Below are 26,444 nucleotides of genomic sequence, written 5' to 3'. Positions count from 1 at the left end.
ATTTAGATTACTTTTGTGCTAACCCTTATTTGATGTCACACATATTGTAGGATAATCTTGTACTATTTTGACAGATACAAAGAAAAAATATATTCCAAAAAATATATTCTATTCACCAATAAGAGCCTCAACAGATTCTTTTTAAAGTGCAATGTATGGACAGTTAATACTTCAAAATACTAACACTAATGTACCTGTTAGTGTTTGCTGATAACACTGAATAAAACAAAACCACATCTTATGATTTTAAAAAATATATACTTAAAATTAAGTAAATTTAGAAAGATTTAGATTACCAAAAAAAAAAAAAAATTGTTGTTGTTGCTGATTTCTGTGCACTATTCCACACCCCTCCCCCTCACGGCCGGGAAAAACTCGAAGAATCACGAACATATATAAGCGGCAGGTTTATTATGACATTGTTTCTTATTTTTTTAATTAATGGTGAATAAAATGCCATTTGATATGCCGTGTGCATTTGAATTCCTTCAGTACTGTTAATAAAGCATCCCATGATGCAGTTGTTTATCCAGTTTTTCCAGTTATCCAGAGGTTATTAAAGGGTACATAGCACACACACACAGTTTTGGCCAATCTCATGTTAATCTTGAGTACCGATAGAGTAGTATAGCATGCCAACTGACAACAAAACAGACATTTGATGCAGTTTTACTTACCACCTAATAGTTAATTTTGAGGTGATTTCTATGGTTATTTTAATGACAAATGTCGAGAGCGCATCAATGTAATGCGCATTAGACAATGAAATGGCATTAGACCCCCCCCCCCTTTAATAGTACAATTGCTACAGTACATGTTCTGTTACCCTAACCTTCAAATGCATTACATTTGTTACTTAATTTTTTTTCTTCTTCACATTTCAAAAAGAATAATTTTTATGTGGAATACAATGTGCTTACTATGGAGAATTATTATTGGAGAATCTATTCTATGACCGATACTATGATCAAATTCTTTATTTTATTTACTACTTAGTCTGCATTTATGTTCAGTGTTCTTTGTTTATTTGGATGAGTAAATGTCTGTTTTTGGCTGCTCTAGCTCCATTTACAGCTCAGTTTGTGAGGCAAACGGTGCCACGCAGGCCCTCCACTACCATCAGCACAGTCCGCCAGGCCTCCACCCAGGTTCCTCACATTGTTAACAACACCCAGCGAATGGGTAAGGCTGTGTGTTTTTAACCTATATGTGGTGTCCAAATGTCCTTAAAAGCTATACAGTGAGTAGAACGTAAGTAAAATGGATATGGAATAATGTTTTGTTAAAAAAAAATCATTATCTCAGAATATAAACTCTGTCAAGTCCCCACGAAGAACGAAGATACAAAAACAAACGTGTGTATGAGTGTATGCAGTAGGGGTGGTGAAAAAAATCGATTATTGATTAATCGCGAGTATGTTATGGACGAGTATGAATCGATTATTAAATTTTCAAAAATCGATTTTTTATTTATTTATTTTTTTGCATTATTTTATTTTGTAAAAAATGTTATACCGGGAGTTGAACGTCACGAACGCGCCCAGTTCCAGTTAGCAAGCGCGTGTAACGGCAGCCAGAGCAGGTGTGTAAAATGGAAGAACCAGGAACGAGCAACCAACCGATCCACCCAGCCAGGGGCGGACTGGCCATCTGTGTGATCTGGAGAATCACAGAACGGCCGGTACTCCAGGACGGCCGGCGGGCCGGCCCACCACCCACCGCCACGCACGCAGTCATCATCTGTTTTTTTCCCCCACTAATCTGTTTCACACTCCAGTACTGTAGGGGGCAGCAATGCGCCTTTAAGTTGGATGCCAGCTGCACTGGCCGTGGCCACCAAGTAAGCAGCAAAGACGTTAGATCAGTGGTCTCAAACTGCCGGCCCGCAACTGATCTCAAAAATAAAACATAATCCGGCCCGCTAAATTATTCTTATTCTTATTCTCTAGTTGCTACCTGTCTGATATGCAAAGAAAAAGTCGCCGTTCTAAGGGGCATTCACATATCGCGTCCGCGCCGCATTCTCCTTTCCAATGCGCTTTCGCTCCAGTGGCGTCTGTCGTTGCTATGCAACCATGAGCCACGCTCTCAATCGCTTCTATTATGAGCGCGCCTGCCTAAATTACAGTAAAAGCACTCGACTTTAAGTCACAAGCGCCGATTTAAACCACCGAAACTTTTTCTTTACCTTGACATGTTTCGACTGCAACCTGCAGTCTTCCTCCACCTGAACACATTGTCTTTCTAGAAGAAAATTGTCCAATTTCTACAGTATGTTGGTTCTGATCTACTTCCTAAAGGAAATAAGCCTTTCATTTATTTGTTATTGTTTAGTTCAACTTGATGAGTCACAACACAATGTGATGTATTCATTTCTGTGTTCTACAGAACATAAGCTACATACAAATAATTCTGAAGTTATAACTACAAGACACAGAAAGTGCTTTGAGTTGTTGTTACTCAATGAAAGAGTTAAGTAATTCAGTAGCTGACTTTTTTTTTAATACTGCAATCACTTTGTAGTGTATTTTCGTTTACTGTTGTGAAATGGAAAATCAATAATCGCTAATCGAGAATCGTAAATAATCGAAAAACGACTGTAATCGAATCGGGACTTCAATAATCGTAATCGAATCGGGAAATCAGACAGATTAACCACCCCTAGTATGCAGGTGGTTTGTTTGTTTGTTTGTTTTTGTTTGTTTTGTTTGTTTTGTTTGTTTGTTTGTTTGTTTTAAATGGGAAATAGGACTTTGTGCAGATGTGTTTTGTGTTTAGATGATTGTGAGCCTTCTATCTCTGTCACCTTTGGTACATATGCATTTAATCTAATAAGCTGGAGTTGATGGATGCTAATGTCATTCTGTGTGTCCTGCTAGCTGGAATAATGTCTTTTCTTGTTGAATGTGCTTGTTTCTCTCTTGGCTTAGCCAATATTGGGACACAGACTGCTGGTGGGAGAACTGGAGCTGTAGTCAGAGGAGTCGGTCAATACAAGTACTCAGCAGGAGTCCGAAATGTGCAGCAGGTTATTAATGCTCCAGCTCCTGTTGTTCATCAGGTAAAATGAAGATGCACACCTGTATTCTCTCATTCCATATTCAAGTAGAACTCTGTTGTAAAGCAGAGCTTGCAAGTATTATTCGAGCTCAGAGCTACTTGGGGACTGTTCGAACACGATGGTGAGATGGAGTGTAACGGAATAGAACAGAACGTGATGGATCTTATCTGTGGCCCCCAAGCACCACAAGTTGCACACAATGGCCCTGAAATGCAGGGTAGTGCCTCCCAAACCCCAATGGGGTCTCCTGTGGGGTTGAGGGATGCTCGTTAAAATTACTGTTACTGTTAAAATTAAAGGTGCTCTAAGTGATCCTGGGTGGAGTAACTTTCTGTTGACGTTCGAAGTGTTGTCAAACAAAACAGAGGCTAGCTAGACCCTCCCTCCTCCTCCTCCCCCTCCCCTTCGTGCTTCCTGAAACAGTCATGAACGCGCATTTAAAATCATTCTTGTCGGTTATTGGCTGGAGCATGTTTATTATGTTTCGTGGTCCAGGCTGCACCAGTTTGTTTTTATTGCCGTTTTTGGAGCTTGTGGCGACTACAGAGACCGCGTTTTTTTACAGTGTGATCAGGGGACAGGCAGCTAGCGGATAGTGAGGAGATGTTTGCTGTATGTGACAAAAATGTTTTGGCCTAAAAAGGTGTGACATCACTTAGAGCACCTTTAAAGAAATTGCTGAATTCAGCACAATCAGGAGGCAGGCCTGAGGGGCGGACCTGGCAGGGTGTTCGAGGCTTGCATAAGCAGCCATGTACTTTCTGAAGCATGATGCATGCATATTAAGTAGCCATGTGCTATTGTTATAATATATGTATATTAAAAATGTATATAATATTTAATTTAATATAATTTAAAATATTATATTTAATTATGTAAACATTGTATACTGTATGGAATATTCTATATTACATTAAAAACAATATTTTGGTTAAAATACTTAATATTTGAAATTGTATATTTATATTACATTAAAAATATTGAAAATACTCTCTGGTAGTGTATATTTATAAATATTTATATTAAATAAAAAGAAATATAAAAAATAAACATACAAAAAACTATATATATATAATATAAAATAATTTTATATATAAAATTATTGTTTGTTTTACATTAGATTAATTTAGACTGTGACACATTCAGGCTATAAGGAGTCCCTAAAGGGACCTTTGCAAAAAAAAGATTTGCTGCTTTTGAACACTTTTCCTGTGGCATGCTGTGTTTTAATGTTTTAACTACAGTGAGGATTGATAATTGATATATCAATGATATATCAATATGATAATTTCACTTTAAATTGTGTTCTAAATAGCAGAACTCATGTTTTGAGAGAATATTTTCACGCGAGTAAAGCAACATAATGGCATAATGACACTGAAGGAATCGCTCTGTGATCATTTAAAGAGTAGCTACTGTACACAGTACTGTACAACATCTGCCGAACGCAGGTGTCCTGTTGGTGTCGTGCACAGACAGTTGCCTAATGATAATGTCTTTCGTGGTCTTCCCAGGATTATGAAAAATACCATTGTATTTGAAGGATAGATTTTGAAGGAAGCTGTAAGATATGCATATTTTATTTTTAAAATGTCATTGACGTGCTGAGTCAGACAATAATTTACAATGCAAAAATATGGCCTATCGGTTTTCATTAATTTATAAACATCCTAAAATATATGTTGACCATTTATAGGAAAAATAGCATATATTTGATTTGTTTGAAACAATTAATGCTATTTGGCCAGTAGAAAAGAATGAGAATAACTCTTCACTGAAAACTTTCTCTGAACAGTATTATATACAGTTTGTTTATTTTTTTCTAAAACAAGACAAGGATAGTGAATTATTTTTAGCAATGTAATGTGACGGCATTTATAGTCATTTTCCTAATGTCTTGTACCATTAAACACGGTGTCACGTGGATGGGAAAATACATGGAAATGAAAGCTATATGACGTAATGCATAGTAAAACTAGGCGTTGTAATGTAGCCAGTTAGCTCAATTATTAATAATTATTCATAACTTTAACTAATTCAAATATCCATAATTAATCATGATTAACTTGATGTAGCTACATTAACATTACAATCAATTGATCAGTTCATCCTGTGAACACTCAGTATTAATTAATTCTAAGAAAAGGGTACTTATGGCCACAGAAAAATAATTCTTTCTTAGCATTTACAACGCTTAGAGTGTTTAGCAAGATCGATCATTTAAGTGACAGTTATTTGCAGGCAGGGAGTCAGAACCAAATATATCTTGTGCACAAGTTTTAACTAAATCACAAACACATAACTAAACTAACAAACATAGGTAAAATGAAAAGTGATAGAGTAAAACCGAAAGTGGGAGCAGGAAAAGAGTCATTAACCAGGAAAGAATCATCAGCTTATCATTACAAAGCTCCTTTGTTAACAAAGGGGTTCGCAACTTTAACTAACTTGCAGCAATTTAGTATATCATACGATACTTGCATTATGCCTTAGCTGTTCGAAGAACATCCAAATATACTGTTGCAGTAGAAAGTCCTGAGAGTTCGGTCCGATGGTGCTGAAGTTGCAATCGATTTCTCCTGCGTTGAATAAAGAAAAAATGGCAAACTTGCGTGGGGAAAGAGTCTTCTCTCTCTTCTAGGTAAGTCTGGGAGAAGGTTTGACCTGACCAATGAGATGGGTGGAATTTCCGAGCGGGAAATTCCTCTGTGGGGTAGTTTTACAGCTCTTTGTGTTGGCCTGATTAAAATGGGCCTGGTGGGTTTGTCTATTTATACTCTGATTAATACAACAAACGCACATTGCATTCTATGAGGAGGTGACATACGTGAAAGTGCGAGTCGTTAAATGAGCATTAATTTGATAGGAGACACAATATATGTAGGGTTATCTAAACTAGCAGTTCCCTCATAAGATATACATAAAATGAAAATACAATGCAAGAGACACTTTACAAGACAGTTAAAATCATAAGCACAATGTCCTGTGATGCATGTTCATTTACAGATCAGTTAATCTCTAAATGAAGGCAGAAGAGTCTGTTTTGAGGGTTATGGGTTTTTTTCTATGGCCTTTGCTTTTCCACATGGCTGGGAGGGTAATAAACCACCTTATCAGTTGGTATCCATGGTTACTGAGACCCTTGCCCAAGTTGGTCCTTTGGGGGATGGGTTCGCAGACCCCAGAGTGAGTTTTAAAGATTATTATATTATATAGTCCTTAAGTCCTTAAACAGCCTCTCAATGAGCTGCTTAGTCTCCTGGGCCCCATGAGTGCGATGGCGACGGCAATGCTTTAACAGCTCCTTGGTGGTGGTCTGGCAGCCTGTCGACTGCTTAGGCTACTTTAGCCGTTCCACATCCAAACATCCCACTCAAGGATGTAAGTGGAGAGGTGTTTCATGAAGAGGCTTTGCATCGAGTGGCTGTCTTTGTTCACTCCTACTGAGAACCACCGCATAAAGTACCACACATGCAGCCTGATAACCAGCTGGTTCCACTCTGTGAACATTGTGGCTGCTTTGCCTTTGTCTGTGGCAGAGCAGCAGTCCCAGTCCATGTAAGGACCTTTTGGAGGAGATTCTCCAGCTCTGCATAGCGCTCCACAAGGTCAGAGCACATGGGAAGCAGGCCTCTCCCTCTGTGAAGGCAACACATGAGGACCTGCCCAAATTCACTGCCCACATCTGTGACCATAGGTGCTGATGAAAAAAAACAAGATATTATCCATTCAATTTTTCCAAAAAAATGACTTTTTTTTGGACAAGATTTGGGAACCTCTCTGATTGGTGGATTTCACATCGGGTACCAGGGAGGCGTAAATAAACACAATTCTATTGTTATATTTAGCATTACAATATAACCTGACACACAAGCTTGTGCTTTGTTTTTTGCACAATGATAAATTGCATTTTATGTAACTCCAAAATCATCCGGTGTATCAGCAAGAGAGAGACTCAGGACAACACTCATGGAAAGAATGTGTTTTAGTTTGGTTGGTAATCATAAGTTTTGGGTGAACCAGGATAAGGAGATGGGCTTCCCCTTAAAAACAAATTTCCTTATAGTTTCAATTCACATCCCAGCATAAATGTTCCCAATAAATGTATTAAAGTGTCTGTTCACAAACCACTGTTAAATTTAACAGAAAAACAACCATACTGTATGAGGGATTTGGCATGGCAAAAAGTGCATGAAGAATGCTCCCTTTATAATCAAAAGTTGTCACTTATTGATCTCACAGCATTCTCTTATAATAAATGAAGCTGACTGCACAATGAATATCTTATTTACATAATGTCTAAACTTAGTTTGTTATAATGAGAGGATTTGCGAACATGCGAAACTCGGAATACCCTCACCACTCAAAACACTGGAGTTCCTACTAACTTAACACCCCTAATTGGCCCTTGCATTAAAAAAATAAAAGGTATGTTTGTGATTGGCTATATTGCTCTACACAGCAAAAATAGAATCCTTTGATTTTCTACAAACTGCAAACACGTGTACTAGATGTATACTGGATTGTTTGCCAAATTTGTTTCGCCAATATCCTATTATTACAGAGAAAACTGATCCTAGACTAGCAGTTATGGGTAGCTTTTCCCTCTAGAAGCAATTAGAAGCTGCAGCAGGCAGTGGTTTGAGTGAGAAAATTCCACGCTAGTCTCAAGTCTGTGCCCAGGGGAAGGCTAAGCCTTGCCCAGCCTTACACATGCTCTGCCTACCTATGTTGGTAATGTATTTGCAGTCCATGCTTTTCTCTTCGCAAGACATGAATAACTTTTGTAAAATGAATTAATCAAGTGCACCATCACATGGAGATAAATTTGATTTATAAGAGGTAGGTGCATTTGTTATCGGGGAATATTGGGGGCGGGGGTGGTATGGAGTGTGGGCACCCGCTGACAGAAACCTAAATCGGTGCCTATGTCCCTGCTGCTGTTCCAGCAGCCTCACCAGCGAGCTTCTTAGTGACCTGGAATAGGATTTTTAAAAATAGTATTAATATGGAAAGCCGATGTAGCATGCATATGTGTGGCATATCTATACTAATAGTGAAGTTGTTGGTTTTTGTCGTACCTTTTTTTTTTTTTTCTTTTTTTTTTTTTTTTTTATAAATGGAGTCCATTTAGAATGGAGCCATAGACTGAGATCACCCTGGCCTTTAGTTCTGGGAGCTGTCTCAGTACATCTTTAGCATATACTGACAGCAAAGAAAGCCATGTTGGCTGGCATGACCAAAAGCTGTAGTACCATACTGTTTCCAAAACCATCCATCTGAAGACTAATAATACATAATAATAAAACAGGTTATGTAATGTACAAAAGAGCAGTATTCTTAAATTAAACCACAAATTTAGATCCTCGAAAGAATAGGTAATGCTATCCTGGAACATTTACATGTGCAGCAAATAGATCTTCAGTTGGTTCCTCTGCTGCAGAAGCTGAGCTGGAGGAGGCCACTGTTGTATCAGGATAAACAGTGTTCATAATTAGTCAAGTCAACCTTATTTATGTATTCAATACAGATTTTCAAAGCAGCTTCACAGTAATAAACAGGGAAATAACAATCATTGTTGCAAACTTCATCAGATTTGATATGAGATTCAAATTCTACTGTGAAGCAGCTTTAAAGACAATGGTGTCATTAATAAGCCCAAGTCAGCTGAATTACAAGACAAAATCCAAAAACAAACAAATGAAAATAAGTGTGATTCATTATTCTGGCATCTTATCAGCATCTCTTCTCCTCATGTACTTCTGCAGATCCATCTTGGTACCCCGTCTGGCTGTGTGCTTCCTCACTAAATTGATGAAGATTAAATGAAGGGATATACACAATTAACTCAAGCCCCAACATAATGCATTTTTTACTTAAAGGACATCCTGGCCAAATTGCTGAAGCTGGTGCTGGTGTGCCAGAGCCCCCTCTAACCTGGCACTCCCTGATGGCTGCCATCACCTCAGTAAAGAGCATATCTGTATCAGCATATCTGAGAAAGGCATCCTTGTTCCTCAAAACAGCAGACTGGTTGGTGTCCTCTCCCTCACGCTTCCGTTGATGGGCAGCCACCATGGCTGCATACCCAATGTCAGTAGACAGCAACCATTTAAATGGTACTAGCCAAACTGCAGGGCACTCTCACTCAGCACAAGCTGGTGATTTGATGCATGCAATGGCCTCCTCCTTCACACTTGTAGCAGGCCATGACAGACCCGGGGTGGGCTTAAGGGTGAGCTCACCAGTGGGGCCCACCCTACAGAACTAAGCATTGAAATCCATTTTGTACATGATGAGGAGGTGAAAACAAACCAAATCAAATCAAAATCTCTTTCTCTTAAAAAAGAAAACACAGGTCATACAGCTACCTGTGAATGTGAACAGATGTGTGTACACCTGTGAGTGTAAAGTTCATGACCTTGCTAAACTTTGCTGGGTCATTTTCACACCCTCTTGTTAACTGCACTCTTGCCAAATGTAACAGTACAAAACCAAACATTCAGAATATTGATGCATGCAGATATTAGTAATACACACCTCAAAGCCTTGTGGAAAATTTAACCATGTTTTTTACTACAGTAACTACAGTAACGGTAGTATAGTATAGTAACTGTCTTAAGATAATGTCATAACCATTGCTTTACTACGTTAATCATATTACCCATTATAGTTGGAGTAAAAGCTTAAATTATTGTGCACGTATTGTTTTTTTTTTTTTTTTTTTTTTTTTTTTTTTTTTTTTAAACCCACAATCAATGGCATTGCACAGTTTTACATGACGTCAGCCACTTAAGGCTCAAAACATTAGCAAAGCATACAGGTGTTTGCTTTTACTGTACCTTTTCTAAGTGAAACTATGCAGATTAAAGTGTTGATGACAGAGACAATATTGAATGCACAGGTGATATTCCGAAAAACAAATTGCTGTCAAACTCACCAAAGCACTATGTACACTATTGTCGCACCTCCCCCACTTTGCAAAATGCCCACAGACCAATCAGGGCACATGTTTTTCGGAACTTCAAAAAGAACCTCTTGGCAGCTTCACACCATGACCATATCGAGATGCATTCTAAGTAGAACATTGGTCTGACCAATGGCGAGCCAGAGGACTAGCCAATCAGAATGCAAGAAAAGTGGGACATCGGAAAAGAAGTGAAACTGAAGATCAGCTCGGAGGGAGCACAATGGATGACACACAAATTCCATTTGAAGCATTCCTCATTCCCTTTTTTTTTTTTTTTTTTTTTTTTTAAATCAATAAACTTGGATTTAAAAAAAAAAAAAAAAGTCCTGAAAAAAACACTGTAAAAACTATATCAACAGAAAAGCATAAGCACTTTAGAAGTTTAGTTTTAGACCACAGCAATGTATTCAGTACTTAGGAGCATTTAAATAGTCAAGTAAAGTCAAGTCACCTTTATTTATATAGCACTTTTTACAATGCAGATTGTGCCAAAACAGCTTTAGAGTGATAACAGGAAAATAATTGTCATTGTCCAGCTTAAGTTCAGTATTGATTAATTCTGTTGTTTAAAAAAAAAAAAAAAAAGTTATTAATGTTAATTAGTAATCGTTAATGTAATTGTTAATTGGTTATTAATGTAGTTAATTTATCTATACAGCAGCTCTGAGCCAGAGGCAACAGTGGCAAGGAACCCAAAATCCATCAGGTGACAAAAATGGAAACCAGGCTCAGTCGGGGGGCCAGTTCTCCTCTGGCCAACAACGAACAGTGTATGATTATGATTCAGGCAGAATTATGGGTCATAAGTCAGATTAGGATCGGAACAGTCGAAATATTAAATCCAGTTCCATCTGGTTGAAGATCGGATTCATCACAACGGTATGGTTAGTTATAGGCTGTTGTGTCAATAAGGCCTTTACAAGGGATAGTTTACACAATCTAGCTGACATTTCAGGGATACGGTGTGGTTGTGTCTAGGCGCAGGTCCTCCATCTGATCTGGATACGCCCCGGATCCGGCTGACTACGGTAATACTCGGGATAAACAGAGAGACTAATATTAGCGTAGATGGCATTCTTATGATGTAATGAGTACATCGGGTGTTATAGGAAGTGTTCCCGCTTCTGGCTGACCTAATTTATGCAGCCTAACAATCCTTTAACGGATGTGAAAATATAAATTGATAATGTGTTGTGTATGCCAGGTTAAAGAGATGTTTTTAGTCTAGATTTAAACTGACAGAGTATATCTGCTTCCCAAACAATGCTAGGAAGACTGTTCCAAAGTGTAAATGCCAAATAAGAAAAGGATCTACCACCTGCAGTTGATTTTGATATTCTAGATGCGTTAAAGGATTAGTTCACTTTCAAATTAAAATTTCCTGATAATTTACTCACCCGCATGTCATCCAAGATGTTCATGTCTTTTTTTCTTCAGTCAAAAAGAAATTAATTCCTGGAATGTTTTCATCAAAAACTTTAATTTCTTTTCGACTGAAGAAAGAAAGACATGAACATCTTGGATGACATGGGGGTGAGTAAATTATCGGGAAATTTTAATTTGAAAGTGAACTAATCCTTTAAGAGCTCGCTCAAGTAAAGGGGAGCTAAACCATTGTAATTAATTGTAAGTAATTAGCAAGATTTTAAAATCTATATAGTGTAATAGGGAGCCAATGCAGTATTGATAGAACCGGGCTAAATAGGGAAATATTTGAAGTATAACGGTATTTCTTTTTCTTTAGGTGGTCCAGAATACAGAGCCGGCAGTTCATGTGAGAGGCCAGGAACCCCTTACTGCCTCAATGCTGGCGGCTGCACCCTTAAAAGAGCAGAAACAACTCCTGGGTACTTTAGACACACAGACACACAGACACAGAGAGACACGCACACACGTTTGTTTTTGTGAATTGTGGGGACATTCCATAGGCGTAATGGTTTTTATATTGTACAAACCGCATTTTCTATCCCCCTACACTACCACTACCCCTAAACCTAACCATCACAGGAAACTGTGCACACTTTCACTTTCTCACAAAAACTCATTCTGTATGATTTATAAGCCTTTTGAAAAGTGGGGACATGGGGTAATGTCCTCATAAGTCACCTCTTTTTGTAATACCTATGTCATACCCATGTCATTATACACATTTGTGTCCTGATATGTCACAGAGAGAGACTTAAACGTTAAAGGTTTGAAGATGTGTGCATTTTGAATCATTTTATCTCACCTTAAACCAGTGATGGTGACTTGAAATAATACTCTTCAGTAGAGAGGGTATTACTAGAAATAGGAAATAGTACAGCACCCGGGGTGTCCAATCCTGCTCCTGATGGGCCACTGTCCTGTAGAGTTTGTCTAACCCCAATTAAACACCTGAACCAATGTAATCAACAAGTCCTTTAGGAATACTAGAGACTTCCAGGCAGGTTTTTTGGGACAAGTTGAAGCTAAACTCTGCATGGATTTGGCCTTCCAGGACCGGGATTGTACACCCCTGTTAACTATATGAGCAAACTACTCTCTTCTGTAGTACTGTAATATTTATACATTGAAAACAAATACATCCATCCCCTTTAGAGAAATACTGCTTAAAAAGTAAAGAAAAAGACTAGAGTGCTGCACTTTACAGTGTCTGACTACTTAGTGTAAAACGGCAGATAAAGTTATTGTATGGCTTCAAAAGACAGAATATAGCACACAAGTTCTACATACTACATCATATTATAATTAAAATAACTAAATTGCTTGCATACCACACAGGTGAGCGGCTATATCCGCTTATCCAGGCTCTGCATCCTGCACTTGCAGGAAAGATCACAGGCATGCTGCTGGAGATTGACAACTCTGAACTTCTGCACATGCTTGAGTCTCCAGAGTCCCTGCACTCTAAGGTTCACCTACTCAAAAAAAATTACTTAAGACCTGTAAAGATAAGTTTTTGTTTGATCATTATGATTTTTTATTTATTATTATTATTATTTATTTTTTTTTTTTTTTTTGGTACTCTTTAGGTTGAAGAGGCAGTAGCAGTACTTCAGGCTCATCAAGCCAAGGAACTGTCAACTAAATGAGGAAGCTCTGTAAGGCAGGTAATGTTTAGTCTTCTATCTTAATATTTGGCCTTACTCATGTGCAATGCCAATTAGTAGCACATATGAGTGTCACACAAATGTTGACCATTTTTATTTTATTTTTTCAGGCCTGCAGCTGAAGGTCTGTGAATGTTACAGAGAATGCGGGAAATAGTTGAAAACAGCACTTCAGAGTCATGTTACTTAATCCATGGTTTGCACACTGCAAATGTCCTTTTGCTCTCCACAATCTTAAGTTTGTTCTGATTTTGTTTATTTAAAAAAATAAAAAAATATAGGGGAGAGGGGGAGGGGGGGGAGAATGACAAGAAAGGCTAAAAATATTTTTTGAAATTTCTGTGTGCAATAAAATGATCCTGGCTTAATAGACCTGCAAATGGAATTCATAAGTGTCTTATTCTAATCATCACTTTTATTTTGAGATTTGTGACATGGCCACATTTGCAAGGATTGCACAGAGATTTTTTTTAAGATAAGTGTTTAGGTTTGAGAGTGGTCTTGATTTAATACAATTTGTTTATTTATTGTTAATAAACTATTATTATTGTTTTTGGGTTTTTTTGGTGGATAAATTTATCCTCATTTTATCCCTACCTTATTTTACCTTCTACCTTACTTTACCCAACCTGAGAATAATTAAAATAAGTCGAATCTGTCCTAAATCTTAAGTATTTGAAATCTCATACTTAATGGGTCTCAGAAGACTTCTCCATGGTCTGTTCAGCTCAGAGACTTTTTGGCAGGTGAGCTTCTTAGTTATAAGTAATTTTTTATTAATTACTCAAAGGGGAAATATTAATAATTATTCATAACTCATTATGATTATTAATTATGATTAATTATGAATATGCAAATCCGTTAATCAGATTAACTGGACGTAGCTACATTAAAATTAATATTACAATCAGTTAACCTGTTCGTCCAGTGAACGCTCAGTGTTGATTGTTTATTAATTCTAAGAAATGTTAATTTCCAAGTTATGGAAAAATAATATTCTTATTGTACTGTACTACTCAGAGCAAATAGTCCGGATCTATCACTTAAGAGGCAATCCATTAGCAGACGGAGTCGGAACCAAATATGTCTTGTGCACAATCTTTATTAACTAACTCACAAACACATAACTAAACTAACAAACACGTAACATAACATACACAAAGGGTCACACACACATACGCAAGTCAGAATGAGTAATGATAGAGTTGAACCGGAAGAGATGCTGTTACTAGAGCTACATGAAATGTCAAAGGAAATCTGGAAAGGAATCATCAGTTTCTTCAGCAATAGCAAAGGTAAGTCTTACAAATTAATACTAATTCGCTGTTTAGTGTTAAAATGTACGATACTTGCAAGATGCCCTTAGGCTGAGGAGCATCAGCTCTGCCATCTGAGGAGAGATCTTGGATGATTCAGTCCGAAGTTATTGCCTGTCTTTTCCATGTTGGATGAGGAGCACATGGCTCATTTGTAGGCTGAGGCCTACAGGCCTTGCAGGCCTGGCCTAGGCCGGCCGCAAGGAGATTGATTCGGTCGTTCAGAAGCAAGGAGAAAAAGAGGAGTGGCCCTGTTCAATCGTTTTTAACCATCAGTGAATGTTTGCAGCTTTTTTAATAGTTAGTAGTGTTTGAGTCCCTCAGTTGTCCTCAGTGTGAAAAGATGTATCTCATATTACCTCATACAGTCGCTACTGAAAAAGGTTCAAATATGCAAAAGATGCTGGAAAATCAAAGAAATTGCAGAACATGGAGGATTTTTCTGAAGAACAATTCAATTTGCATTTATTTATATAGCGCTTTTCACAATACATATCGTTTCAAAGCAACTTTACAGAAAATGCATAATTTCAGAAATGTACATATCACACAGTTAGCTAACAATGTATTAATTTAGGTAGAATCAATGAATGTAATGAATACATGTTAACAATGATTAGGAAATATAGCAAAATTTTGGGAAAATTTCATCATCAAGGACTAATTTGCCAGAAATATGTTCATTATGTCAAATAAGCAATATTCTATGGCTGACGTGTCATCAAAAGGAGTCAATGAGTTTAAATAAAAAGTTCATCATAGAGGACTAATTTGCCATAAATTTGTTCAGTAGCTCAAAATGGGTTCATAAATGGCTGAAGTAACAGTGAACCAATGAGTATGTATTGAAAGTTCAAGATCAAGTACTTTTGGGCCAGAAATATGTTCATTAGGTCAAATGTGGACTACAGTATGGCTGATGTGACATCAGAAGGCGTCAGTAAGTATATAAAAAGTTCAAGATTGAGTACTTCTTGGCCGGAAATATAGTCAAATATGCTATACTCTATGGGGCGGTTTCCCGGACAGGGTTTAAATTAAGCCAGGATAAGCCTTAATCTAGAATAGTTAATCGTGGCTTAAAAAATGGCTTTCTGAAACACAGATTAAGTAAAGATTACTAAAACCTGGACTATGGAGTCCTGAATTAAAATAAACTAGATTAATTTAAAACCAACTGTGCTAATCTGAATTAGCATGAGAGAGGTTGCCTGTAAAACATGGAATGAACCAAGAAAAGCTTAAAATTGCATGGAACTGAGAAGCAAATCCAAGGAAAACAATGGCAGCAGAAAAAGACTGCAATCTCAAAAAAACAAAGAACTTTACTAAACAAGAGACAGTTCTTTTAAAGCAAGCAAAATACATCAGCTGTGGGGAAAAAAAGTAATGCCTGGAAATCTGTTTGTAATGAATTCTTTTTAAATAGATGAATTCTATATATAATAATTCTATGATTATTAATGCTTTTGTTTTGTCCTTTACATAGCAACAAACTAAACATAACTATTACACAGATGATGATCAGTGTTGGCAGTCTAGAAATGATACTAGTTTGATCCAAAGCTCTATCATAGCAGTTGCTTCATTATATAAAAAAGGCAATTCTTGTTAGCAGGTCCTCAACCCAAACACAAGCTCTACACTTCACCACAACGGTAATCTCCAAAAAAAAAAAAAACTAACATATCAAAAACTTTCACATAATAGAACATTAAACAGTAAGAAGTCTCTCCATATTCTCATCTTTCTAAAAATAACACTTTTTCAACATTTACTCTCCCAATTCAGCCCGGTGCAAAGCATGATGGGAAGTGAAAGTCTTGTTTGATTGGGTCACTTGACTGAAACATGTTATTTCAGAATGAAAACATCAGGTGAGTTGTAGTAACCATTTCAAGTCAATTTAACATGAAGCAATCACATTTGAACCAGAAACAATGGTGTTAAATAAAAATAAATTGTTTAAATAAAGTGAATAGCTTCAAAAAAAAAAAAAAAAAAATATATATATATATATATATATACACACACACACACACACACACACAGTGTATATCAATATCGATATATTTATATATATATATCCAAGTAATACATGTGTCTTCTTTGAAACACAATGTTAATCTGAAGTTAAACCTGCCTCCTGGTAGGTTTAATTTAAGCCTCAATTTAGTCCTGGAGTAGCTCTAGTCTTCCTCCAGGAAATCAGCTTATTAAACTCTGGACTAGACTAAGTCTAGGACTAATTTAAACCATGACAGAGAAAGCAGATTTCTGTTAATCTGGTTTAAAGGGCCATTTTATTCTAGGACTAGGCTTAATCTCTGTCCGGGAAACCGCCCCTAAATGAGTCAGTCAGTTTCTTGATCGAGGACTAATTTGCCAGAAATGTGTTCAGTTGGTCTAAAATGGACTGACTGATGGGTGACATAACATCAGAAGGAGTTAATAGTCAAGTACAAGATCGGGTGCTCTTTGGCCAAAAATATGTCCATTAGGTCAAATATGCAATGTTCTATGGCTGACATATAATCAGGAGTCAATGAGTATGTATAGAAAGTTCATGATCGAGGACTAATTTGCCAGAAATATTAACATTAGGTCAAATATGCAGTACTCTATGACTGACGTATCATCAGGAGTCATTGAGTTTGTATAAAAAGGATTAGGATTAATTTGCCAGAAATATGTCCTGTAAGTCAAACTTGGGCTCATGTATGTCTTAAGTAACATCAGAGAGAGGCAATGAGTAGGTATAGAAAGTTCATGATTGAATACACTTGGGTAATAATTATGTACAGTAGTTCAAATATGGACTACTGTCTCTCGGATTTAACATCAAAAGGAGTCAATGAGTCTGTATAGAAAGTTCAATTTCAAGAACCTTTGGCCAGAAATACGTTCAGTTCATATATGGACTACTGTATGGCTTCATTGCGCCATGGAATAAGTTAGTTGTTGTGTACGTTGTGATGAAACAGCACATGCCTTATGTATGGCAAGCCGTTTTGACTTTTATTCACATTTCAGGATATGAATTCTTGATATCAACAATTCAATTCAATGTTCATTTCATATGAACATTTTTACTAGTAGCAATTCAATTTGATATCAAGAACTGACATTTCAACTAGTGACAATTGAATTATTGATATAAAAAATTCACATTTTTACTAGTAACAATGTAATTATTGATATCAACAAAGACAGTTGATATCTGAAATTGCTCTTGCAACTATAGTGAAAATACAATTACTGATATCTAGAAATGCAATTTTTACAGGTAAGAATAGCTATGGTAATTAGTTAATGAATATTAATGAGATGTGGTTTTCCCATAATCCTCTGTAAGCCAAAGATGGAGAGAACATCCGTCCAGAGAAATGGATCTTTTATTTTTTCGTTTAGTTAATAAAACATAAAAATTGTATTATGGCTTGATTTTTTTTTTTTTATTATTGTTATTATTTTTTAATGTTTAAAAAAAAGTAGTTTCATCCTGTTTGTTTTTATTGGCCACCGGGTCCTTCGGAGAACTAGCGGGAAAAATGAACAAGGCATTCATGTGAAACTGGGGTAAAGTGTTATAAAATTGTCTTAAACATGTCTTATAAAACATATTTTTTAGTTCCATATCCACCTGTGGGATGGAATCATAGCATGAAGCTATGAGTCAGTGCCCATCATACACTACATGATTTTCTGTGAAATCTTACTTTCCAGATTGTGTAGGCTGGCTCTGACTTTCGGCAACTAGCATCAATTTCTGAATCAGGGCAAAAATATATGCAAAAGTAGTGTAGTCGTTTATTCCAGCCTTAAGCTGCACAAAGACATACATGATGTGAAATTGAGTGACCAAGAATACACTACCATGTACAGTTACAATTCTTACATTGTGCTCACCTTATTACAGCATAATGTAATGCAGAATAAATTTAAGTAATAGTAATATATGTAATATTAAAAAGAAATAGAATAGAATAAAATAGAATAAAACATATTTAATGTATTTTGTAGTTGTTTTCAAGGATGAAACACTTATGATTTAATGAGTGTAACTCTTAAAGAGATCACCTAAAAATGAAAATTTTGTCATCATTTACTCACCCTCAGATTGTTCCAAACCGGTATAAATTTCTTTGATCTGTTAAAACCAAAAGGAAGATATTTTGAAGAAAGTTTGCAACCAGAATGCTTTAGGCCAACATTGACTTCCATAGTATTTTTTTTTTCCTACTATGGAAGTCAATGGTGCCCCAAGGCGTTTTGGTTACAAACTTACTTTAAAATAGCTTCTTTGGCATTCAGCAGTACAAAGAAATTTATACAGGTTTCAATTACTCAACCTGAAGGTGATGTGTATAGATGTGTATTTTATGCCTTTTTATTTCTCTATTTTTATTGTTTTTTTTACATTCGAGAAATATAGTTAAGAATGTCTTTTTTATAAATATGTATATTTGCACTACCTTTCACTTGCAATGCTGTCATTGTGACTTATTTGAACTATCGTTTCTGACTACCATCTCCTCATAACGTGTATATGCCATATACGCATTTTATATCTGTATTTTGATCTTCTTTACCTTTATTAATATCATACATATGTTTATTTGCATTACCATTCAGCACAAGCACCATATACTGTCAGGGAGTAAATTTTCACGTTCATGAATTGCCAGTGAAAATCGCTTGGGTATGAACACAAAAAATGTCTCGAATTACACTGGTGATAAGCGTGCACGATAATCGTCCTGGTGTGTATGAGGCTTTAGGGTCTGCATTTGGACAGATACCAATATGAAACCAATATGTGTTGTAAAATGTTAGTCCTGTTGAAAGAAACATTTTCAAATAAGAAATAATAATTAAAAAAACATTATGTTGTTCACATTAAAACATTTTTTAAACCTAATGAGAGAAAAATGTACTCTGCTTGGCCATGTGCAAATGTATGTACTGTCGATGAAACCTATTATTAATGTCTACATTTATTCTGCAATATGTGAAAATTTAGTGCACATTTGTGTTTATTACCATTAAGAAGACTTTCATACAATCTTTTAATTGTAAGAAAGGCGTCCTGACTATCTTCTGTCTCCGTCTTCCATGGGCAGAAGCATTCAGCGGAAAAAACATTTGAGGTTCTCCTGGTAAGGAGCAGGACTGAGTACCTCTCGAAAAGTTCCCACTTGTGGAGCTGAATGAAATTGAGACAAAATCATAAGACTGAAAATCGGTTTTCAGACACACACACACACACACACACACACACACACACACACACACACACACACACACACACACACACACACACACACACACACACACACACACACACACACACACACACACACACACACACACACACACACACACACATAAAATTTAGCATTCGTTATAAGACCTTAGTACAATGGAAAGAACACACAGATGTTACACTTCACATTGCCGAAACGTCTGTGTATAAATATAGAAATGCATGTGTAAAAGGTAAAGATCAGGGATTATTTACTTATTATTTTATGACATAACATTTGAAAGATAAACCTACCAGTAGATTTGTTGCATCATAAACTTTGTTCACACTGCAGGTTTTTTTTTTTTTGTCTGTCTTTCCATTCCTGGGAAAGCTGTTTCTTTTTTTTCTCAAGCAATTGCTTATATGGCTGTTTGGACCTACAGTATGGACATGTTTTGCTGGCTTTGGAACACATGAATTATAGGCCTAACGTTATTAATATTTGTCCAGTAACAATAATAGATCTCTTTCGAATATTTATTGTGACGACATATTTTAATAAAAGCAAAGTTTAATGTCGCTTATGATGTTCATGCTGTCTAACGTTTACATTTATTTTTGGATATTTCATAATGTCCTTTATTACGTTATTCCCAAGTAGCCTAACTGTACAACTAAATCACCACAAACGAAGATGAAACAACACAAAGCACCCTAATGTTATTATTTTGTTCTCAAATTATTATATTATCAAGGTTCACTGATAACATACCTGTATTACCCTCGATTATCGTAGAAGGCCCACAATGCATCGAGGCGAATGTGTGTGGCATATCTCCCGCTGCCTGTAGGGGCACTATTTTAGGAAACGCTCCAGTGGATCGTATTTGAGGAAAGGTGCACACGACCACTTTGGTCGTATGAGTTGGAGGACTTGTTGGTATTTTCACTAGTGAAATGTCACCATAGGCTACCATTCAAATTCAGTTGTTGATATTGTTGATATGAGCCACACCCTGCATCATTAGGAAATGCAACTTTTCTATGCTACTTGTACCTCTTCTGCTTATAAAGAATAATGATGACAACACAAATGAGATTTAAGAAGAAAAAAACATTTATTGAAATAGGTGATTTATAAGTAATAATAATGACAACACAACTTTGATTTGAAGATAAACAGAAGTAAGCTGTTTATGAAGTACAGCTGTTATGAGAGATATATAGATAACTTGTTTATGGGTAAACAGTGAAACAATTGGAAGTGATAACTTTTATATAAAAACAAACTGTTGATAAATTGGAAATTGATGTGTAAAGAGAAAGATGAGAGATAACCTTTATATAAAAACAAACTGTTGATAAATTGGAAATTGATGTGTAAAGAGAAAGATTATGAGAGATAACTTTTATATAAAAACAAACTGTTGATAAATTGGAAATTGATGTGTAAAGAGAAAGATTATGAGAGATAACTTTTGTATAAAAACAAACAGTTTTTGAATTGGAAATTGATGTGTAAAGAGAAAGATTGGAAGTAATAACTTTTGTATAAAAACAAACTGTTGGTAAATTGGAAATTGATGTGTAAAGAAAATGATGTGTGGAAAAAGAAAAAGAAACCCCAACAACAGATGTTTGTATTAAAGAATGACAGACAACTGATATTGTAACGCCTTTATTAAAGCATATATTAATCACTTATTAAAGAATAAAAAAACAACTGGTAATGCATTTGTTAGTAACATGTTAGTAGATTAGAAAGGAACTGAATCTGTATTAGAAAGAAAGGCAGTCTTACCGTTGAAGGATGTCTTGATCAGAAGCACAGGACGCAGCAGAGGAGAAGAGTCCAGAACAAAGAGACAAGGCCTCTATATATAGATATATGAGGGGAATTCCCAAGAAGATGACATCAAGTGGTCAGATAGTCTATAAAAGGCTGGACCATGAAGAGAACAGGAGGGGCTGCTTCACACCTGAGGCTACACCTCCGACACCAGAACCAATGCTGATGATGCCTCCATCGCTGATATTGCCTTGACTGAAGAACTTTTCAATACTTATACTTTATTTAATTACTTGTATAGAATGTTAGTAAAATATATGTAATGCTAGTAGTATTAATGTAATAAATAAATTAACTTATAACTTTATAACTAAACTCGGCCTCATGTGGCATTAATTTAAGTCGTTGAGCCTGAACAGACCATGGAGAAGTCTTCTGTCTGATTGTAAGTATTTTTAAAATGCTTATAATTTAAGTCAGATTTGACTTTCTTACCTAACCTGAGAATAATCAGTGTTGGGCACGTTACTTTAAAAAAGTAATTATAGTTACTAGTTACTTCTCACAAATAGTAATGGAGTTAGTAACTGAGTTACATCATTATAAAAGTAACTAATTACCAGGGAAAGTAACTATTGTGTTACTTAAAAAAAAAAAAAAAAAAAAAAAAATATGTCTAACTTGAATGCCCCCAAATATAAATATAAGTCTAAGAATAAATTATTCTTGAACCGACTCGTGACTCATGATCCGCTCTTGCTTATGAAATTTCTCTGTACTCTACATAACCTGTTGGTGGCCACTAAAGAAAATTTAGTTTCATATATATGTTTAAATAGTCCTATGTTATGTTTTAAATTAATTTACTTGATTATGAAAAGTGAACAGCATGAGTAAGATGCATCATAAGATGTGCAATATATTGGGAGACATGGAGTGGGTCAGACATGATTTTGACCACTTCATTAAGTTTTGTTTTGTAGAAAGCCTTTCTTTAAAGTGAATTTCGTTTTGTAAAAATTGTATCTTAATTTTAATCAATGTTTCATCAACCAGTTGCCTGGATTTAATAAATAAGAAGCAAATATAGCAGACAATATAATCATGGCAGGCGCGGGCGCGATCACTGGCGCGTGAATTGGAGCGCGTCTTACAGGCTAGAGAACCGAAACTCAGCGTATAGGCTACTTGCCTCGCAGACAAGAGAAATATATCTATAGAAAGCTTGAAATATCTAAAAACGAAAAGAAATAGGCTACTCTGATTATGTAGCCAACATTCTCTCTCTAGGCGTGTCCAGTATATGCGGAGATGATGAGAGTCAGCAATGTCAACTTCATCTTCACAGCCGACACTGATTAAGAAAACATTACTTTATTAATAAACAATTAAAATGTCTCCTTGCTGTTTTGGTCACATTCATAATTATTACTTTTGCCGGTTCTTTATGGCAAACGTTATGCGTGCGCTTGAGTGCTATATAGCCTATATTACATAAACGCTCATTATTATGGTTTATTCTCTCCAGTATTTAAGAAATTAAATTAATATAAATGTGATTAGTCAACTAATGGCTTAAAGGAATAACTACTAGTTGACTAGAAAAACTTATTTCACATATTTTCGATCCAGCGTGTCGGTGTCACAAAGGGTATTCTGGTTTGAGCTCGCGCTCAGCTCGCATGCTCACAGACACACACAGAGCATCGTTCATTATTATCAGTTTAAAATTAGCCTATATTCGTGTAGGCTATGACTAACCGCAGCACACACCAGAGAAAATCTTTGCAGGTCCTATATGGCTGAGAGAGAGGGCTACTCGGATGAAAACTGCATCAGTGAGCTCAATTATAGTAACGCGGCATTTTTTTTGCCAGTAACGGTAACGGCGTTGTAACGGGAGAAAAAGTAATTAGTTTGATTAGTTACTGAAAAAAGTAACGCGTTAGTAATGCCGTTTATTTATAACGCCATTATTCCCATCACTGAGAATAATAAAAATAAGGTAAAGGTGCTTAGAGACGCATCGCAAAACAATATCAAGAATTGATTTCTTACTAGTTGAAATTCCAATTTCACATATCAGAAATACAGTTCTTACTAGTAAAAATGCGAATTTTTGATATCAATAATTCAGTTGTCACTAGTTGAAATGTCTATTCTTGATATCAAAAATTGAATTGCTACTAGTAAAAATGTCCATTTTTGATATTTGAAAATCAGATATCTAAAATGGCTTTCTTACTAGTAACAATCACATTCATGATATCAGAAACTAACATTGTCACTAGCATAGGCGCCGATCCCGTGGGTGCTCGGGGGCTGGAGCACCCACGGAAATGTTTGAGCATCCACGGGAAAATACGAAATATTCTCCATTGATTTTAACCAATAAAAATTCGATATAAAAAATCGATTGGAGCTTTCAGACACAATCTTCACCCTTTTTTAATAGTTTTTTATAGCCGTTTCTATGGTGATTTTTTTTAATGGCAAACATGGAGAGCGCATCCATGGCTTTGCTCTATGGCAAGCCGTTTTGACATTTATTCACATCTCAGGATATGAATTCTTGATATCAACAATTCAATTATTGATATCAGGAATTACATTTCCACTAGTAACAATGTTACTTCTTGATATCAACAATTCAATTATTGATATCAACAATTCAGTTGTTCATATCAGGAATTACATTTCCACTAGTAACATGTTAATTCTTGACATCAAGATTTGAATTTCCACTAGTAAAAAAAAACTAGTAGAATTCTTGATATCTGTAATTTTATTTTCACTAGTGAAATGTCACCATAGGCTGCCATTCAAATTCAATTGTTGATATCAAGAACTGATTTCTTACTAGTTGAAATTCCAATTTCACATATCAGAAATACAATTCTTACTAGTAAAAATCGTAATTTTTGATATCAATAATTACGTTGCTACTAGTAAAATGCAAATTTTTGATATCAATAATTCAATTGTCACTAGTTGAAATGTCAGTTCTTGATATCAACAATTGAATTGCTACTAGTAAAAATTTTTATTTTTGATATCTGAAAATGTATTTCTGATATCAATATAATTTCAGATATCTAAAATGGCATTCATGATATCACATTCATGATATCAGAAACTAACATTGTCACTAGTGAAAATCAAATTGATATAAAAAAAATAACATTTTTACTAGTACCAATTCAATTTTTGATATCAAGACTGACATTTCAACTAGTGACAACTGAATGGACTAGTTGCACGAGGCCGCCATTTTCGATTTTCGATCAGTGAGTGTACGCATATACACTTCCGGTTTCGCTTTATGCTGGTGCAGAGTGCCGGAGAAAGCCGAAAATGATCTCTTAGTTGTTTCTAGAATCTGTTATATCACTTAAAACAACTAAGATATATAGTACAATCACATGAGCCAATGGCATTTAAATGCATGCATGCTTGGGTTAGAATAGATTAACGAACTCATGGTGTATACGCATACAATGACAATATGCCTGTAAATATACAACTACGATTAGAGTTTTCTTCATAAAATGCCTTGTGAACATTCACACGTTTGTCCTGTGATAAATTTATTTCCATATTTCTCAATTCTGAGCATATATTTTCACTTACCTACATCAATTGCTCCATCAATATGATCACAGCTACTTTACGATTTCTTTCCATCTATTATCTTTTTAGATAAAAACAAGGGCTATGAAAAGTTTTTTTTTTTTTTTTTTTGACCCACAGTAAAATACGTTTTCTGTTGCTTAGACGAGACAGATTTATGCAACAGATGCTCTTTACTCGTCTCACTTGAACTAAATAAATGCAGTAATTAATAGAAACGCAAAGGGGAAATACAAAAACACTGAGAATTATGCATTTAAATTACATTGGCTACTAATAATACAGTTAGCGATAATAATGTTACCAAATAAAGTTACTAAAGCATGCACTGAGTCCATATCATATTCTCCTGTTTATTTATCTCTTCTGAGGATTGATGCTTCGGTTGACAATAGCAAACATTAGATCTTCATGATGGTCCAGTGTTCACGCAGAAAGAGAAGGCAGTTTTTGAGCCATTTAGTCCACCAGCTGTCAGAACAAAATCAGGAGATATTACACACTTGAGTGTTTTGTGTGGATAAAGAGATCCCTGTGGATGACCGCTGAGCCTGAACCACACACTGTAAAAAAAATCCCGTTGTTTCTACAGAAAAATACCGGCAGCTGTGGTTACCAGAACAATACTGTAAAAATGACATCAAACCGTAAACATACTTACGGAGTTACATGTGAATTTTACATTTTAAATCTGTTAAATTTACGGTAAAATAACGTATTTCATTAACTGATATAATGTTAATTTACCAACCTAATGAAGTACTAATATCTGTTTTGTACCTTTATAATACACTGACAGTCACCAAACACAGTGGTGATGAGAGTCACATGATGAATCAAAGTTCATCACAAGCAGCTTTTCCACAAGCTGAGAAGCACAATACTAATATATAGAAGGTGCACACAGTGTCATTCACACACACACTAAACACCATCATGGTAACATGCATGAAATTTTATAAATGCAATAAACATTAATTTAACAACATTAGATGTAACATAAAACCCTAATGTACATAACTGATTAGAAAAAAATGAGAAAAACTAAGAAGAAACAGATTTATTTCAACAAAAATATATCAAATGTGAAGTATCACGCAGGGAATTGTGGGAATGTAAATATACGGTTTTTCACTGTAAATTTTACAATGAATTGTTATTTTTCACTTCCAAAAACTTTTACCGTAAAATTACATTAAATGTACCATTAGATCTATTACAGTTATTCACCGCATATAGTACGGAAACTTTCTGTAAACCAATCAACAGTTTTTCACCGCAGCATTTTTACAGTCTTTTACTGTTAAAATCACGGTCATTTTTTACAGTGCATAATCA

General features: G+C 35.6%; 1 protein-coding gene across 1 annotated transcript in view; it reads left to right on the top strand.

The window, feature by feature from the left end:
* Positions 1-13,351, top strand: part of pabpc1l (poly(A) binding protein, cytoplasmic 1-like) — a 275,870-nt gene extending 262,519 nt beyond the window's left edge. The window contains exons 10-15 of the mRNA XM_067394179.1: positions 1,063-1,182; positions 2,931-3,061; positions 11,776-11,878; positions 12,795-12,925; positions 13,046-13,123; positions 13,234-13,351. Coding sequence (XP_067250280.1) covers positions 1,063-1,182; positions 2,931-3,061; positions 11,776-11,878; positions 12,795-12,925; positions 13,046-13,105 — 545 coding nt within the window. The 3' untranslated portion in view covers positions 13,106-13,123; positions 13,234-13,351. The remainder of the gene's footprint in view (positions 1-1,062; positions 1,183-2,930; positions 3,062-11,775; positions 11,879-12,794; positions 12,926-13,045; positions 13,124-13,233) is intronic.
* Positions 13,352-26,444: the final 13,093 nt, after the last annotated feature.

Source organism: Chanodichthys erythropterus, chromosome 9, assembly GCF_024489055.1.
Source record: "Chanodichthys erythropterus isolate Z2021 chromosome 9, ASM2448905v1, whole genome shotgun sequence".
NCBI classification, from domain to species: domain Eukaryota; kingdom Metazoa; phylum Chordata; class Actinopteri; order Cypriniformes; family Xenocyprididae; genus Chanodichthys; species Chanodichthys erythropterus.
The sequence above is the reverse complement of the archived record's forward strand: the minus strand, read 5'-3'. Positions and strand labels throughout refer to the sequence as shown.